Source organism: Phyllostomus discolor, chromosome 3 (assembly GCF_004126475.2).
Source record: "Phyllostomus discolor isolate MPI-MPIP mPhyDis1 chromosome 3, mPhyDis1.pri.v3, whole genome shotgun sequence".
Classification (NCBI taxonomy): Eukaryota; Metazoa; Chordata; class Mammalia; order Chiroptera; family Phyllostomidae; genus Phyllostomus; species Phyllostomus discolor.
Genome location: NC_040905.2, coordinates 194,376,451 through 194,396,236, shown reverse-complemented (window position 1 = coordinate 194,396,236; position 19,786 = coordinate 194,376,451). Strand labels below are relative to the sequence as shown.

Here is a 19,786-nt window from a genome sequence, read left to right as displayed (position 1 = left end):
CAAACATTACTTGGAAAATTCTAAGCACCTAGTCTTTCAGGAACCAAGGACAAAGGCCAACCAAAGTTTAACCTACAACAGCTTACAAAACAAGGGAAAATGTTGTCCTTAAATGGATGCCCAAATCTATTCAACAGAGAAAGTCTCATTCTGAGTTTTAGAAACATATAAAATAATGTAACTGGAAAATGGTAGCAGGGAATTGTACCCCACCCCACCGTTCTGTTGACATTGTTGCTGTAAGTGCTGACTCTGACTAATATGTAGCTTGTAGATGGACAGCATGTTTGTATAAGAGTCCTAGGAACTAGTATTAAAAGATACAGACTCCAACAGTCTGCCATCTCAGCTCTGGGAGATTTGCTGACCTTGGCCATGGCCCCGGGATGACGTGAAGCCAGGATGACTAAATCGGGACGATGCACACCGGACTATCACCCCCTCATCAGAATGGACTGGGCTTGTCTGCACGCAGAGCACTTTCAACCCCCACCATCGATCTCTTTGTTCTTCTGTTGCCCTCTCCCTCCTTATAAAAACCTCTGCCTCCGCTGAGAGGTGGAGACGGGCTTTGAGAAGTGAGTTCCCCATCTTCCCAGGAGATGGACTTTGAGACAACAGTCCCCCATCTTCTAGATGGGCCGGCACCTGAAAATAAACCACTTTCCTTTTTACGTCTGCACCTGCCTCTCCAGTATTGGCTTTTGTAACGGCAGGCAGTCGGACCTGCTTTAGTTATAATGGAAATTAGTGCTAGAAGAGCCCCAAGAAATAAGCTTTTTGCCAACACTATTAAACTAGTTCAGGACATATATAATTAGTTTTGTTCCAAACCTTGCTCTTATCTGGGACTTAGAAACTTGTACTTTTTATAGAGAGAGTCTTATCCAGTAGGTATTAGTTCTCAGTCTAGTTTACAAAATTTAATAGTAATCATCCAATAGTAATAACGATGGCATTTATTGAGCTGGAAATCTGCTGTGTGCCCATGTATTATCCTAGATGCTAGGAAGTAGTAAGGGTAATATGTTTGAAAAAATGGAAGAAGATGAAGAACCTGAGTCCAAAGCCACATGACAAGACATTAACTTTATCAGTTAGCTATAGACTCTTAAAAACATAAGTAGCCATTGCGTTCCTGGATAAATATTCTGAGAAAAAAAAATGGCCTCTGCATTGTAGTGAGAAATATGAGGAAGAACGCTGTGTGAAGATGCTTAACGCAATTTGCAGTACTCAGCAGTTGCTCAATATATATTAAGAGAGAAACAAAAAACTCATGTAAGGCAGGATTCGGTTTATGGCACTAAAGTGGATATAGAACTTAGCATAAAATGAGCATAGAACTAGAAGGAGTAATGCATTTGGCCCAGTTGTTAGAAGGTGGTGGAGAGAGAGGGCTGTATTTTAGCACGTGGTCAAGGTCTAGGGCTGTATTTTAGCACGTGGTCAAGGTCTAGGGCAGTAGAGGTGAACTGTCCACAGTGCATAGTTGTGTGCCAGGAATGTGCAGCCCAGTGTTTTTTTTTTTTTTTTCTTAAAGGATAATTACTAGAACAAAATACACAAAATCTCACTTAAAAAGCATTGGACAGTCATTTATTCAGTGGCCAGTGCCAGGCACGATGCTGGGCAGAGAATGCAGGTGCATCACGCGTGGTTCCTTTCTGCGTGGAGGAAACAGTGCAGGAGAAAATTACTTTTGTCACAGCTGGAAGCATAGTGCAGGCTTGCCCTTCAGTGTACGGTTTAATGCATTACTACGACACTAATGTTACAAGAAACGTACGCAGCTGATAGAAACAATGTAAAAGGGTTTAGTGAGACATGAAAATGTTATATGTGGCTTAATGCAAAATGGAAGTTCATTTTCTTTGTAGGCATCTTTTCCGTTACATTAAACTCCCGAAGTTCCAGAGCTCTCAGCAGCTTCCTTCAATGTCATACCTTTCTTTTTTGTTTGTTTCCAAAATGTGAAGCTTTAGGCCCAAATTGTTGGAAAGCATCAGGATTGCCAGTTATTTCAAGGAAATTTGTTGGAGTTCCGAACACATAGCATGACTCTGAAGGATAGCATTATATGTTTTATATGTTGAATATGAGTAATTACTGTTTGTGGCAAGGACATTACTGTTGAATATTCAGAGAATCATTGTGAATTTCAAGACTAGCGATTTCCGCATTGAATAAAGTGCACCAGGTTGACTTGAATAAAAACCCTGTGGCGACCAGGTGTGCCAGTTTGTAGAAACTGTTTAACTCTTTTTTCTCTCACATCAAGTTTTATAAAATTTAAGTGGAAAATATCATACAGTTCAAACAAAAACTTAATTTCTGTTTTCAAACATGTAACTGGCTGTCTTTAAGAAAAAAATGATATATATAAAATAATTTTCTGAATTATTTTACTTTTTTCTTTGTAGCAATGGATGCTAAATAATTTTGGGCATCTTTTTATTATAACTTATTTCTTTTTTATTCTTAAACCTGGTAACATTCGATTGCCTTCTTATAACCTATTTATTTCAGGTATTCACATTTAAATTTCTTTGGGGAGAATGAAAATCTGATGGCCCACGGATTTTGAAAAGCCTGAATAAAATTGGAAAGGCTGGTAAAGTTAAGAGAACTCACCAACTAAACTGCTATAATATACAATCTGTATTACAAGTGGTAACCTGGAAGGGAAAAGTAAAGCTATTCTTAAAATTAGAGCAACTTTTTACAGGCAATGCATTACCCTCTTCTGAACTTCAGTAGCAATTATATCAGTGGTGCGATTGAACTTGGGTGCACTTATAATATTATCTTCGACATGGAAAATAAATTCAGGTCTGCCCTTTTTCTCTAAAGTACCCGTGAAATTTTGGACTATTTGTTACAGGGCCACAGTAGACCTTCTCACAGGTGAAATAATGCAGTATTTACTGGTAGCCCTAACATACGGGGTACATGTTTATGCTCCCGCCCAGATTTGTGATGAGCAGATTATGTGATTGGAGGGCACAGCCCAACCATTAGCGGTTGACATTTTTAAGATTGCTGTTTCAAAAGCTTTACACCTGTGTATAATTTAGAGATGAAAAAGCAGACTTCATTTTTCTTCTGTTTGATGAAAACTGGCTTAAAATATGTATAAACAGAGTCAAGAGCAAAACTGCGCAAATGCGCATGTTGAAAAGTGCAACCCGCCACTTTGAGTGTGGTACACATGTTCACTGTTCCAAAAAAGGGAAATAGGAGACCTGGCCAGGAAGAGGGACTTTGAAGTGAACCAGTTGTTGGAGTTATTGGAATTCCCTGAGCCAAAGTGACTGTGCATTCTTCATCTCTCTAGCTAGCGTTTTGTGTCATTACATACAGTTTACAATTCCTGTCTACCTTGTAGCGGTACACATTTTGTGCTATTAAAGTTCTCATGAAACTCAAAAAAAGGAAGCTCACAGTAATGGAAATATTCTGTTATCACATATATAAATGGAAAACCTCTACTGTTGAATATATACATGGATCATGGTTAATTTTTTGCTCTTACAGTGTGTGTTGTGCTACAGCAGTGATTTTTTAAAAGATTTTATTTATTTATTTTTAGAGAGGGAAGGGAGGGGGAAAGAGAGAGAAACATCAATGTTTGGTTGCTGAGGGCCGTGGCCTGCAACCCAAGCATGTGCCCTGGCTGGGAATTGAACCTGTAAAGCAGTGATTTTTAAACTCCCAACGCACAGTGGGGAGCTGGTACGTATATGAAATCATGCCTCCCCTCAGTGCTTCAGGCTCCTCGCCTGTCAAAGAAGGAAGGTGCCACTTATTCTCAGTTAACACGTAAGGCTCTGTTCAAAGATGTGTACCCCACACTCTCTATTCATGGAGAGGGTAATTAGGCTAACGTGGCGCCCTTTTCTGAGACCTGGCACACATCTAGATGAGTGTTAGAAAATGGTAATGCATTTTTAAAAATTCTCCTCGGAAAAGTCGTTACTGGACTTGCTAAGCATTCTGTGCTCTCACTATTGCCCTTTACTCTCACAGGTTACCCCTTCCCGACTGCTCCTCCTGTGGACCCGTTTGCCAAAATCAAAGTGGAGGACTGCGGAAAAACGAAGGGATGCTTTAGGTTGGTAGATCTGTGAGTTGGAAGACTTTAAGACTAAGATATTGATTTACTTCTCAGGGTAGCATCGAAATGGCAAGCCGTCCATTCTAACCCAGGGCCTGTACCCCTCCCTAACTGCGACTGCATGTGGCCTGTTTCCGATGGCCTCCTCGGTTTTTGGTCTTAAAGGCCTTAAGCTCTCACACGCAGCTTGACACGGGAACATTCTTCATTTTTCACTTCACTGCCACTGGCACAGGTGTCTACTTCAGACCAATTGGCTGTATGAAGGCGAATCACGTGACACAGAATAGGTCCATGCTCATTATGAGGGAGTGTGGATGGGACAGGCAATGATGGGCATGTCTGATACCCAATTCCTTTTCAAACAGTCATGACTCACTGATCTCTGTATGATGCTAACTAGTCATTAAGCACTGATTAGTGTGGCCACCATGTTATCTCGGGTGCAGTGAGTCCTTACATGATTATTAGTAGTGTTCCATCTGGACATGATGGGCTGGAGCTGGAGAACGGTGGTGCAGACCGTGGGCCTCCCACTCCGTTAGCTCTGTGCTGTTAGAAAAGCCTCCCTCTGTTTGAATTCTTTTTTTCCTGAAACAAATTGTCCATAAGCAAAGATTTTGTTGACCGTTGCTCTGAAGTTTTGATTTTTATTTATTTATTTTTTTGGTTCAGGGCTTAAGGAGAGAAACTGAATTATAGGGGGTTTAAGCTTTCTTTGGATCACTAGGACGTTTCTAAGGAATTTTTTAAAAATCCAATAATACGAATATTAAGGAAGATGGCCAGTAATATGTAATTCTGGTGATTGGGGGATATTTTTGAAAAGTGAAGGAATTTTTAGTACCCTGCTGGCTTCAGAGTGACCTGCTTCCTGTCTCATTCGTTTTTCCCTCAACTTTTTGTAACCTTTTTCACCCCAGTTCCATGTTTTCTGGAACTTACGTCTCATCCTGGCTGCTCAGAGTACCCGGCAGCTGCGTGGCCTGGTCCTTGCCTCCCTCCTCGACCAACACGTAGCAGATTCGTCTTGATCCTTCAGACGCTTCCCATCCAAGTTCAGATGGTCCCGCCCATTGCGACAATGTTCTGTTCTTCTGAAAATGGGGTAGAGCAGTGTTCCTCAAACTAGGCTTGTCAGTTCTTAAAGGATCCACAAGTTCTTCGTGAGAAAATGTAAACTTGTGTTTTCAAAACAGTAACAGCCTCACAGATGCAAGAACAGACTGATGACTGCCAGATGGGAGGGGGGTGGGTGAAAAAGGGGGAGGGCTTAAGAAGTGTAAATGGATAGTTACAAAACAGTCACGGGGATGTAAAGTACAGCACAGGGGATGTAGTCAGTGATGTTGTTCAATAATAAGTGTGTGTGGTGTCAGGTGGGCGCTAGACTTACCAGGGAGATCACTTTGGAAATTACAGAAATGTGTAACTTCTGTGCTGTGTGCTTAAGACTGATAGAATGTGGAATGGCAAGTGTGATAAAAAAAACTTTTTTTTAATTTAAAAACTGTTCAGATAAACTTAAAATAAGTAAGTTAAATTTGTGTTTTCCTTTCATTGATGCTTCTTTAAAAGATTAATGCATTCATAATCTGAGGATGTGGATAATCCCCTTACACTGCTGCATGCTTTAGTGTCTGAAGCTGTAGTTGTATTGGTACAAGTAGAGCAAATAGGCAAATTTTATACACAGATGAGGCGTCCACACTTGGTGAATATGGGATGAGGTGTTCCTTTGGTGCATTGGACATCCAAGGGTTTTGCAGCAGTTCAGGTGCAAGTGGAGGAGAGTGAATCGTGTTGAATAGTAAGAACATGCTCAGTCAGAAGACCCTGCATGGTAGAGTTAGGCGTACCGCATGCTTGAAAGCAGAATTTTACTTTAAGTAAAACTGCGTCATCCATCGCATGAATGATGCAAGTTTAAATGTCCCTGCTTTTGTAGTTTAGTTTACACATAGTATACTTAATTCACAACTTGGTGTTAGCCCAATTGCAAATTTTAAAGTAAAAGGAATTGGTATACATTTAATGAACAAAAATAATGTAAATGATTCATTCGGAGCATCTTCCCCTCTAAAATGGATTCAGAAATAATTCAGTAATAATTAGTATTTGAGAGACACTAATATAGTACACTAGAACACTGGCTGGGGGGTTGGAGGCGCAGGTTCAAGTCCTGCTGCAGCCACTGACTCACTGCACAACCTCAGGAAAGCCCCTTCCCATCTCTGGACCCCTGTTTATGTGTAGATAAAGTGGAGCAGATCATCACCGAGGTCCCTCCTAACTGAGTGAAACGGTTTCTGGGATCCCAGGGGGCAAAGATCCAATGTATTCAATAATGTCGCTTAGCATCCTGCCTGATACATAGATGTTCTCTTAATGTATTTTGAATAAGAAGATGAAGGAGTGATGTATGTTTTATTTATTAAGTGTATTGGGTAACACTGATTGATGACATTATATAAGCCTTAGGTGCACAATTCTCTAACACATCATTTGTGTATTCTATTGTGTGCTCACCACTCAAGGTACAGTCTCCTTCCATCACCATATATTTGACCCCCTTTACCCTCTTGAGTAATGTCTCTTTTGGTGTTTCCTACAGATATGGCAAGCCAGGCTGTAATGCAGAGACCTGTGACTACTTCCTTAGCTACCGGATAATAGGGGCTGATGTGGAGTTTGAGCTGAGTGCAGACACAGATGGCTGGGTAGCAGTTGGATTCTCTTCCGACAGGAAAATGGTAAGACACACATCATGCCAGAAGCTTACCTTTCTCTCTAGTTTGCTGTGTGACTTTAGAGTTCAGAGAACAGGTATGGTTATGTTTCTCTAAGCTACCATGCCGCTTTTAAATAGGAGAAGATGATTTCTGGCATTTGATTGTCTTTTGCAAAGCATCACAAAGCAAAGATGTTCATCAAAGCAGGATAATGATTATATTAGCATGGCTCTCTGGTTGCAAGTTAAAAATTCGAGCTAGCGAAACAGAGAAGGAAGGGTTGGTTATGAGAACACAAGATGTTTCGTGGTACCTGCATTTATTAGCTGTTTCCACAGAAACACTGCATGAAAAGCCTCTCAAAGTCCATGGTTTATAACAGGAAGCACTTACTCCTCACTCACATGTGTGTGGATTGGCTGGGAGTCAGCTGGGCTCCAGTCCATGGGTTGGATTCAGGTTTTTTCCTAATCGTTCTGGAACCAGCAGGTACCAAGGCCTGTGATTTCATGGCAGAGGCAGGAGGGCAAGAGCAATCCAAAGTTATTTCAAACTCTGCTCGTGCCGCAGCTGCTAACAATCCACTTCCCAAAGTCAGTCACACAGCCAAGCCCAAAATGAAGGGGCAGGGATGCACACGCCCCCTACCAAGAGGCCCTGCGAAGGTATGGATACATAATATCACTACAGGGGACTTGAGAACTGGGTCTAATAGTGCAGCCTTCCACTGTACCCCAGGGCAGGAACACATCTGGACCTCAGAAAGGACTGTGGCCATGAAGAGCTGGGGCATCAGAAACCCAGGCAGCCGTCCATCTCCTGCCTCTGCTTCTCTCTGTGCCTCTGCCGTGGTTTTCCCTCTTTTCTCTGTAGCCCCATCATTTGCCACGTCAGTGTGCCAGGGTGCTTCTCAAGAAGCCTGACTTTATCAGGCCTCTGTACCTTTGCACGTGCTGCTGCTCTGTTTAGAGGACCCTTCCTCTTCTCATTACCTGGCCTGCTTGACACTCAGGCAGTGAGAAGAGGGCAGCTCAGCCCAGGATTACGGCAATGGTGGTAGTGAGTCATGCTCAGATTTTGGATATGGTGTTTTAAAAGAGTTCATTTATTTATTTATTTTTAGAGAGAGAGGAAGGGAGGAAAAAGGGAGGGAGAGAAACGTCAACGTGTGGTTGCTTCTCACGTGCCCCCTGCTGGGGACCTGGCCTGCAACACAGGCATGTGCCCTGACTGGGAATTGAACTGGCGACCCTTTGGTTCACAGGCTGGCATTCAATCCATGGAGCCACACCAGCCAGGGCAGATTTTGGATATGTTTTGAAGGTCATGCAGTAGGCTTTGCTAATGGATGATAGGAAGTTGTGAGTGGGTGCTAAGAAGAAACTGAGAGAGCAGTCCAAGTAGTCAGAGCTCCAGGGGCTTTGTCCTTGGAGACATCACCAGGAGAATGAGCCTCCATCCATTCCCAGCCCAGGCAGTAAGACAATGGGTCCAACTGGTAAGGTGGTATAGCTATGCATCTACATCACCTATCTCCTAGTGTAGTGTAGTGTCAGTGGGAGAAACAGAGGTGTGTGCCGTGCCCAGAAGCTGGCTTGGATTGCAGTTGACTGTTTCCTGTCCTGGAACGTGTTTGCAGTCATGGCGCAGCTGTTACAATTATGGGGCTCGGAGCAGGGGGGTTGAGCGAGGAGCATTCCAATACGATGTGTGGACATTTTGCTACTTAAAGAGCTTTACAATACAGACCTCTTTCCTTCTCCTATTATTTCAAGAGGCACAGATTAATTTTTTTCTAAAACCTGATATGTTGGAAAAACAAAATGGAACCCCTTTTAATTAGCCTTTAACTTTTTTGAAACCGTGCATTGTTTTCATATTAGACTTTATTGTTTAGAGAAGTTTTAGGTTCACAGCAAAATTGAATAGTTGGTTGGAGCACTGTCCCATGCACCAAAAGGTGGTGGGTTTGATTCCCAGTCAGGGCACATACCTAGCTTGTGGGTTTGATCCCTGATTGGGGAGTGAATGGGAGGCAACTGATCAATGTTTCTCTCTCATATTAATGTTTCTCTCTCTCTCCCCTTTCCTCTCTCTAAGTATAACCTCATGTGAGGATTAAAAAACATTGAATAATGGGTATGGAAAATTTCTACACACCCTCTGCCCCCATACAGACAAATGCCCCACCCCCCATTATCGACATCTTGCACAGAGTAGTGCATTTGTTAGAATTGGTGAATAACTTCTACATTTTTTTATTTGTTTTGAAAAAAATTTTAAACCTACAGACAAGCTGCAAGGATAGTACAGTATTGTATATTTTACCTAGAGTCACCGAGTAATAACTTTTTTATTGTGGTAAAATGTGCATAACATAAAATCTACCATTTTGACCATTTTAAAGTATACAATTAATCCCTGACTGGTTTGGTTTGGTGTGTGGGGCATCACTGGTTCAATTCCTGGTCAGGGCACATGCCTGGGTTGTGGGCCAGGTCCCCAGTTATGGGTGTGTGAGAGGCAACCGATTGATGTTTCTTTGGGACATCAATGTTCCTATCCTTCTCCTTCTCCCTCCCTTCCCCTCTCTCTAAAAATAAACAAGTAAAATAATAAGTTAAATTTAAAAGAAATAAAGTGTACAAGTCAGTGGCCTCAATTACATTCACAGGGACAACTATTGCCACTATCTAGTTCCAGAACGTTCGTACAAATGTTAACATTTTGCCACACCTACTTTATCTCTCTACTGCTTCTACTTATTATTATTTTTGCTATTTTCTGGGAACTTTGGAGATGAAATCAATTTACTTACTAAATTCAGGAAGTTCAACACTGATCTGTGGCTATTACCCAATATACTGTCCATTTTCAAATGCTTCCGGTTGTCCTAATACTGGTGTTTATGGGAATTTTACATTGTGACCTGGGATTCTGTCTGGGAACACCACACCATCAGTTGTCATGTGTCTTTGGTGGTTAGTTTCTTAAAAGCCTTGTTGGTGTGGTCTTTTATGACACTGACTTTTTTGATGATTATAGGACAATTTTTCTTTTATAGACTGACTCTCCATTTGGATTTGCCTGATTGTTTTTTCATGATTAGTTTCATTTATGTGTTTTTGGCAGGAATATTAGGTAGCTGGTAATATATTGCTCTCGGAACATCACAACAAGAGGCAATCGATGTCAGCCGTTATGATGCTAACTTTGGTCACTTGGTTAAAGCTTTTTAATGACATTTAAAATAATTTGGGGGATGGGAATTCAAATTACAGAGGCAATGGAATATACAGGGTCCAACATAAATAAGGCCCCCTTTTTATTACAAAATATTTTGTTACAAAATCATAAGTAAGTAATTCTTTTTTTTTTTAGAGTTTTATACTTTTTCTTTTTTTAAAGATTTTATTTATTTATTTTTAGGGGGGGAAGGGAGGGAGGGAGAGAGAGAGAGAGAGAGAAACATCAATGTGCGGTTGCTGGGGGTTATGGCCTGCCACCCAGGAATGTACCCTAGCTGGGAATCGAACCTGGGACACTTTGGTTGCCAGCCCGCGCTCAATTCACTGAGCTACACCAGCCAGGGCTTATAAGCAAGTAATTCTGTAACATAACAGTATCACACTCAAGCATACCATGTGACATTTTAGGTGACATGTTCAAATTGCTGTCCATCTTGTGCAAGACATTCACATACCCTACCAACCACAATTAAACAGGAGTTACTTCTGCCACCCCCTGTATTTCTGCGTGAAATTTCTTTTTAGCAGAAAAGTTTGCAAAAAAATGTTCTTCTTTGTTATTTTTCACGTTAGGGTGGCGACGACGTCATGGCCTGCGTCCATGATGACAATGGCAGGGTCCGCATACAGCACTTCTATAATGTAGGCCAGTGGGCAAAGGAGATTCAGAGAAATCCGGCCAGAGACGAAGAGGGAGTTTTTGAGAACAATCGAGTCACCTGCAGATTTAAGCGCCCTGTGAACGTTCCCAGAGATGAAACCATCGTCGACCTGCATTTGAGCTGGTATTACCTGTTTGCTTGGGGTCCGGCCATTCAGGGTAAGCTTACATTTTGGCATCTGGGTGAAACACCAGGCACCGCTGTGCTCGTGTTCATTATTTATTGGACAAGAGAGTGATAAGCACTTGGAATAATATTTTTAAAAAGGAGAAATGATCCTGCCTTCAGAAGTTAGAGTGGACTGATCACACGCAGGGACATACACAGGGACAAGCTGTGCACAGCATAGCCAGAACAATACAAGATAACATATGATGAGCTAAGTGCTTAAAGAAACAGGTCATCTGTCTGCTATTTGTGGGTGTGGGTGGGGGCTGTATTTTATTCTCACCATGTTCCCATGCATTCCTCACCACATCCCTGAGGGGTATAGGTACCTTGTTTTAGCGAGATTAAGGAACTTGCGCAAGGCTCTATCACTAACTAATGAGAGAACTAATATTCCATCCTAGGTGTGTCTGACTCTAAAGTCAGTGATAACTCTTAGCCATTATGCTCTAAGTGTAAAAAATACTGAGCAGGAAAGGGCTTCTGGAGACGTCTCTAGAGATTGACAAATGTATCAATAGTACTCATGTTGTGACTAAACTGATGGTCACAAATCCACCACGTTATCCTATAATTCAGCCCCTTACCCCTTGAATTTTATCATCTATAGAAATTGCCTGGCTGTGTTGTTGAAATGAAAGTCAGTCAGCAGGTCTGGGGTGAGGCCTGAGACTCGGCATTTCTAACAACCTTCCCAGTGATGTTGGTCCCTTGATGGTCTTACTGTGGGTGGCAAGGCTCTTCCAGCACTTCCCCAACAAAGACCCAAGGATGCCACGAGACCTTTGAGAGGCTGCTAACATCAAATTACACAGTGCCTTCAGCATTCCCGGGGTTGATCAGCCTCATGGCCTGACCAAAAATGGGCATAAGTTGTTTGCAGTCCAGAATGAGAGTCTTCTGGCTCCTGGGAGCTGCATCTTTCTTTACTGTGTGCTCATTAACTGTGTGTTAATGCCTGATCTGCCTTTTTTTTTTTTCTGTCAAATTGTTTCCACTGATAGTCTGAAGATTTCATACCTTTTTTTTTTTTTTGCCTATTTCTATTTAGGAAAACATTTGGATGCCTTCAGACTTGTGACATCTTTCCCATTTACTTATTTCCCAGATTACCAACAGTGCATCTGCAGTTACATCTTTTAGTGCCCTGGGAAATTAATTATATCTTAGCCTGGAGAAATGAACTCATTTAAAACGATGTGCTTTGGCATCTAAAACTATGGATTTGTGCATTTTTTTTGCCCCTTGGTAGCTGTAACGAGCCTTTATCTAAATTCTGAACTGCAATTTCTTTATATCTAAAATGGGGATAATAAAGATACCGAGTTTATAGGCTTATTGTAAGCATGAAGTGAAAACAAGTATTTGAAATTGCTTTACAAACTGGAAAGTGCTGTACTTCAGAAGGTCATCTTCTTACATACTTGGCATAATAGTCGCCATTTCAGGCCTTCCTGCCTGGCCTGATAACATCGCTCAGGACTTCTGTTCTGCTCACTGTCTCCAAGCAAAACAGACACATCCCCACCCTGTGGTCAGGCTCCTGCTCTTCCTGTCTCTTGAATGCCCTTCTAACACCTCTCTGTCGATCAAAACTTTTCATCCTCTTAAGGCCTCTCAGAGGTGATGAACTTTGGGCCAGGGTTTGAAGAGGGGTGTGGATTAGATTTCCCTTAAGGGAAGCGTGAGCTGCTTGGTTAAGCCTAGCAGTCTGTGTCGGTGATCAAGGAGCCAGTTAGGTAGGGCAGGTGAGAGGGACCTGTTGAGAGGAAATTCTCCTGCCAACCAGTGGAGTGTGATGTGTGCCAACAGGAGCCAGCGTGGACACTGGGACAGGGGATCAACATGTCATGTTCGGCACGGCTTCCCTAGCAGATGGGACTTTAAAAACCTGCACTCTGAGCCCTATTTCCAAACAGACCTTTGCCCTGAACTCTTCTGCCTTAGTTTCCCTAACCCAAGTTTCATGTGGATTATTCCTAGGACTCGTACCCATAGGGAGGTTCATGTGGGTTAGGAGGGCAGGCACTTGTAATCAACAGGAGTTCATTCAAATTGCCTTTATACACAGCCTTTTCCTCTTTCCACTTCTACTCACATTAAAAAACAATTTTCCTGTCCAAATATTTATTCGGTACTTTAATCCTCCTACTTTCTGTATCGTCCCATCCCACCCTGCCAGAAAGACACGAAGACACACACACACACATGCCGAGCACACAGCACACCACACAGCACACCACACGCTCCCTGGTCTGGCCCGGGCAGGCTCCCCTTTGTCCCCCAGACAACTCGAGAGAGGCTTCCCCTGGAAGGGAGTGCAGTGAGTTCAGAAGTTGTTGACAATCCATGTATCAAATATATATCCTTGAGGGAAAAAATTAGTAGCTCTTTGAAATCGTAATGTAGTTTTCCCTTTGGTATTAACAAAATAAAACTCATTAGAGACCTTAAAAGCAGGCATTCATACAATAGTAAGTAGCAGGCTTAAAACTGGGGTGCCACGGAGAGACCAATGGCATCATTCTGGTAGGGGGTGTGTAGATTCATGACAGCCAGTCTTTTTGGATGAATTTAACTAATTTCTCTGTTCTTTACTATAGGTGCAATTATAGAGAATTCTGACAGTCTTGTACCTGATTCCAGATCTTTATAATTGCTGCTTACATATTCAACACGGAAGACTTTGTTGCATTTTACTATTGTTTATATATATCATTTTAAATCTGTGCTTTTTTTTTTTTTTTTGATTGCTCCCTTCCTTCTTATCTCTTTCCTAAGGCTCTATCACCCGACATGATATAGACTCGCCACCGGCTTCGGAGCGTGTTGTCAGTATTTACAAGTATGAAGACATTTTTATGCCGTCAGCTGCCTATCAGACCTTCTCCTCTCCGTTTTGTTTGCTTCTCATTGTTGCCCTGACTTTCTACTTACTGATGGGAACCCCTTAATCACAGCTGCAAAGCCAACGAGCTAAATGGATTAGAAAATATATATATTCTTAAATCATACGCAGTATAATTTTAGCTTCTGTTATTTAAAAAAAAGACTCATATGGTTTCAGCTTTTTGGAAGAAAAAACAAGCTTCTTTTCTAATCAAAGAGGATTGTTTAATAATGACCCCATACTTTCGGGAAGAACTTAAAACTTTTCTAAGCACCATCAGATGTTTTCTTATTTGAATTTCCCAACATCTGTGAGTTGGCTCGATGAAAATTATTATTGCCATCTTACTGAATGGGATGTGAGACTCAGGAGGGGTGCCTTCTTGTGACCCACATGCCATGTGTCCTTGGCCGCTTGGTCAGGTGACACGCAGCAAGGTAGACAAAGAGCTAAGGGTAGAAATCATGTCTCTAAACAACCTTTACTCTTCCAGCTATAGCTCAGGGGACTCCCTTGGAGTGTTACTAAAGAGAACTTCACTGGATGACATAGTTCACCGTCAGCTAAACTTTTAGGCAGAAGAACTTTCAAATTTCCATAAAGCTGAAGTGCTTTTGGGTAATTACACAGCTAATGGGGATAATGGGGGAGCTTACAATGATTTGAAAATGGTTCGTGTTTTTTTGAAATTTCTTCTCCGTTAGTGAGTAGGTACAATAGAACATTTTTTATTGCTGTTGGAAAGGTTAGGAATAGAATTGAGTGTTCCTGAAGATGTAAAATTATGTTAATGATAGAAAATATGGACATTTTTAGCGGAATATGGACTCTTCTGCCATTGTGTTTTATAAATGAAGGTATTCATCTGTGGTTGTAGCTAATTCTGTTGTCAGACTCATCATGCACTGAGTATAATTAAATAGTAATATAATAGACAAATCATCTTAATAAAAATTTTAAGCATTTTGATAATAAACCAATTTTGCAGATTGTGGAATTTGGAGTAGAAACTTTTCAAAGATGAGATTTTTTAAAATCAGCAAATGGTAAATGACCCATAAAGTGAATTCACCTAGATGATCCATTCAGACTTGTTCAGGCTTGTAAATTGGATTGGCAGTCCGCATGATTTATAATAATGCTTTGATGTGATGTATTTCCTATTTTTTCAAAGGACTCCAAAGGTTCCTTTGTTCCCAATGTCTGTGTTAACAGCCCGTTTAGAAGAAAAGACTCTTATGGATGTGGTTCTGCTGCTGAGGCATTCCCATTGCAGAGTTTTGGGGTCCCCTTGGCTTGCCCCCCTTGCTTTAAAGCTGGATCCACCCTTGTGGGTTTTTTTGCTTAAACAAACTGGAGACTGTGATTTCTATCGCCATCCTTGGGATTCATGTCAGAGGTGTAAGTTCCCCTTTGGGGAGAGCTTTCGAATTCTTCTGGAACTGAACAGAAAGAAGAAAAACATGGACATTCTGCGACATTGCACAGTCCACCAAGCTCATCTGAGGGATGTAGGAGAAATAACCCTCATTGCAGGTGGGTTAGCTGACAGGGTAGCTGACGTCAGGTGAGCAAAGGGAACTGGGTAGGACTTAAAGCGGAGACATTTGGTTCAAGTCCTTGGTTCCACCTGATGACCATCGCCCCAAAACTAAGCCCTCTGGCCGTGGCTGAGGATGGTGGTTTAGTAGTGAAGACACTGAGTACGCAGGCACTCACATTGTAAATAAGAGAGCAAATATTTTTATATTTCATTCTCTAATGTGTATTATAGTTCAGCTATACATAGTTTAAAGGTAAAGAGAGACTTCAGCTAGTCCCTGTAGCTGGCAGGGAAGAAGTAAATGAATGGATTTTTCTTCTGCTTAACATTTCAGGTCAAGCTACTTCTTTCATGAATTGGTCCTACTATGGTTACCAGTGTTGCACATTGTGCTCAGAACTTTCAACGATATCTCACTGCCATTAGCGTAAAATGCAAGCCACTTTGATTACCTCCAGTATCTTCTTCTGTCACCACTCCTCACTTGCTCTGACCCAGCAAGACTGAACTGCTCTCTGCTCTTCAGACTTGCTTTCTTCCCCCTCCTGTTTGTTGCCTGTGCCCCAACGTTCTCCATCCACTTCCTGTGCTTGCTGAACTCCTGCTCATCTTTCAGGCCACAGCTTAAATACTGCTTCCTCCACCCCCCTGGACCAGGTAGGCTTAGGTCCCTGCCAAACGCTCCTGTAGCACACTGGGCTTCCCTATCACAGTTACTGTAACTGCTGGCTCCTCCTCCCTGCTAACTCCCTAAAGCAGGAAGTAGTCATTTCTTGGTACTCCTCATTGTCACACACACTACTAAGTGGTAGGTATTTGGCAAACAGTTGTTGAATGAGTAAATAAACAAAACAGTACTTCTATGGCAAGCTTCTTTGGGTCAGAAGATGTGTATTTCATAGACATTGTCAAACTGGCCAACATTTTTATACTCTTCCACCTACAGTCAAACCATAAACCATCCCTTTAGTAAACACTGAATTCTGTCTTTTCAAAGATAAATGAAAGATCATTAGTAACAATGCTGTTTTGCCCTGCAAAACATAGTTGACATTCTTAGTAATAACCATGGCTCAGAAATAAGAATTCACAGAGCTGGGAGGAAGGACAGCATTTAAACATCATCTCAGAGAATCATCAGTTTACAGACACGTTGGAGTTAAAACTTCATAGACTTCAATTTCAATTCTTAACTAATATGAGATAATCAACTCCTATTTTATCCTTGCGTTCCACTTTCTAACATTGTACTTGTTGCAGGGAGAGACCCACCTGTGTTTTCGTAGAATAACAATGCTAGCTCTATGTATAGTGCTGTTCTAAGCACTCTGTGTGGATTAACACATTTAATCCTCACAACAAACGTGGGAAACAGATTCTATTATTAATCCGATTTTACAGATGAAAAAACTGAGGGTAGTCATTTGGCATAAACTGCCAGGGCTGGGAAGGACTTGAGAGACCATTTAATCCGATGCACTTATTTTACAAAGGATCAGCTGAGGCCTAGGGAGGTGATATGGTTTCCTACACATTCATGCCTTCATGCACATTCATGAAAACTTTTATTAAGTGGAACCTACTATCCACACTCAAATTAGCTAGAGTAATTTACAATGAAAAGAAGGACTTTATATAGTTATATTTGGGGAAAGGGGTACATTTTACTTTCTCTCAGCTTTTTTTCTTTATTTTCTTTTGATTATTTTACCAGTCATTTTAGAGCTTTTAATAGTTTTATTTTAAATTAATACACAGATTGGGTAAGGCTAGAATGTATTTGTCTTGGTTCGTTTTTAAAAATGGCTTGCCTAAAACCTGAGTCTTCTAATTTGGACTCCGGTGTGCTTTTATTGCTCCCCAGTAGTCTCAAAGATAAATTGGTAAACACCATTTCAGACAACATGCGAGAGCCCTGTTTAATTAAGTTAGCTTTTGTCATTGAGGAAATCCCCAGTGGTTTTCACTACTATTTCTATAGTTAACTTTACTCTCTACACATAGGATTTTGTGCCTACAAGATATTACCACTGAGGTTGTGTATCATTCTTAGCTCTAGCCTCGGGGGTCAGCGAACTTTTTCTAAAGGGGCCAGGTGGTAAAACTTTTAGGTTTTTCGGTCTCTGTTTCCAACTGTTCGACTCTGTCATAGACCATTCAGTAAACCAACGAATGTGGGTGTGTTTCCATAAGCCTTAGCCAGCACTGAAATTGGAACTTCACCTGATTTTTACATGTCATAAATGTTCTTTAGATTAAAAAAACACATTTTTAAAGTGGAAACACCCTTCTCAGCTTGCAGGCCACACAAACATGGGCCACAGGTTCCCCTGGCTCTCAGCTGAGAGACACACCCATGTGTCACCATCAATTGTAAAGTACACACTGCTGGCAACGTGTTGCTGGTTGATTGTAAAAATATTGAAATTAGTGAGCAATTGGCTTATAAAGTATAGTTGACTGATTGTTATCACAATAAAAGCATCCCCAGGCACTTCCATTCTAACGGGTTTTCCGGAGTTGATGCAAAAGTGTTGGCTGTTAAGTCAGGGCTGGGTAAGTGGCAGCGTAATGTTACCTAAGCTGCGGCAGTCACGGGTGACTTTTACTGATGCATTGCTCTTCATAGTGGGGATTACCGTGTTTCAGTTCTTCTCCCGTAGACATCTAAACAAATCGTAATCAAAATCTGCTGTTGCTACCGGAATGTTTTACACATGTGACAATGTCATCTACCTTGTGTGACATAATGGAAAAATGTTAGAGATCCACTGAAATAGAGCAAATGCTGAGATGCGTATACTTTGTTGTATATAATTGTATTGTATGCCTTTGTTCTCTAAGCAGAATTGGTTATGTTTAGTGAACAGTTTGCTTATTCTTGGTGTGTATATATATATATATTTGTACATACATGATGAGGTCTGTGTGTGTTTACACATAAATGCCTAAAGGTGTGTTTACACATGTATACATGCCATGACTATCTGAAGGTCCTCGCTGAGATTGTTTCTGTTTCTGATCTCTTGACAACTTTATAGCCCAAGGATAAAACATTGTGTGTATACAGGCAAAATGACCCTGGAGTTTCTTGTGACTCAGTTTATAGAAAGGATTCCTAGGTCTTCTATTAAGCCTTGCCTCCTCCATTCAACATTATGTGAATTCTTAAGAACATTTAAGGTATCACTGTTGAGTATAGCTTTTCTATACTGTTAGTTAAGAAACTAAGACTCGTATTTGAACAAAGTACACAGCATGTTGATGCAACCCATACTTGGTTTGTACTTAATTAGATTCTTTCTTTAGCTATTCAGTTGTTTAGCTTCAGGTTGAAGTTCTTTGCTTTTCTATTTAATAGATGACTTAAGTATAAGTTACTTTTCATGAAAATAGTGGCTATACTAATGTGATTTTAAGTATGGCTGAAAAACTTAAGTGAATCATTTATCTCTGGAATTTTTCACTTAAAAATATCCTGATATTTGACCAATGTTTTCAGTCCCCCCCACCCCCACCCCGGATGTTTGCTATTAGGCAAGTAGCTGTTCCATTTCATTCTTCTGGAGAGTAAGCGATTCTCCCGGATTGTGGGGTGTTGCAGGGGTTGTGGCATTTGCGCAGGTCACTGGAGTGGGTACCATTTCATCACACAGAATGTCCTGGCCACCTGGAAGAGTAAATGCAGCTTCTCCACATGCCTTATTCCCACAGCTGCGCTGATATGCTGCAACAATCTGGCTCCAGGAATATGAATATACTTTTTTGAGATTGTCTATAAAATACTATTTTGTAAAAATGATGCCTTTAAATAGACATTGATGGGTTGTATTTGTTTTATAATAATTATGTACCTAATGTTCAACTGTGATTGATTTTGAGATTTATGTGTATTTATAAGCCTGTCCCATGTGAATTTTTACTCTAAGATGCGTGGTACCTTACTAATAAAGACAAGGATTTCTATTTATGTAAAGTAACTGTAGCAATATTCCTAAATGCTACCTAAATGATTGTACTGTCGATTTGCCATCACGAATACTTTTATCCTTAGAGGATTATATCACAGTTAGACTATATTAACTAGATTTAAACTTTAAAATACAAATTGTCAACATGGTTTGAAATTCATCCTGTTAATGTAATTAAAGGAGGTTTATAATTCCTTAATGCTTTGCTCTGGTGCATTTTTGGTTTTCTGTTTGTTTCTTTTACATCCTTTAATCAGTATAAAGTCTCCTTGAAGTTATAGACCTGGAAGAAGATGACAGCCTTTCTTGTTCGACAAAGAGGAAAATTACATCGCAGTAGTCAGGAAAAAATCCTTGGGGAGAAACCATTTGCAAAATAAATCTGTATTTATAGCTTCAACTTAATACCTTTGTGAAATAGTAAATGGAGGCCTATAGTGATCCCATTTAAAGTG

General features: G+C 40.9%; 1 protein-coding gene across 2 annotated transcripts in view; it reads left to right on the top strand.

Annotated features, from left to right (window-relative positions):
• FRRS1L (ferric chelate reductase 1 like) overlaps window positions 1-19,530 on the top strand; it is a 29,950-nt gene extending 10,420 nt beyond the window's left edge. Inside the window, exons 2-5 of one of the 2 annotated variants that reach the window (XM_028521495.2) lie at window positions 4,030-4,114; window positions 6,732-6,870; window positions 10,671-10,917; window positions 13,709-19,530. In XM_028521495.2, the coding sequence (XP_028377296.2) occupies window positions 4,030-4,114; window positions 6,732-6,870; window positions 10,671-10,917; window positions 13,709-13,881 (644 nt within the window). In that variant the 3' untranslated portion in view covers window positions 13,882-19,530. Of the gene's footprint in view, window positions 1-4,029; window positions 4,115-6,731; window positions 6,871-10,670; window positions 10,918-11,289; window positions 11,900-13,708 lie in introns of those variants that run through there. The other variant, XM_036022017.1, reaches the window with a different exon arrangement.
• The last annotated feature ends 256 nt before the right edge of the window (window positions 19,531-19,786 follow it).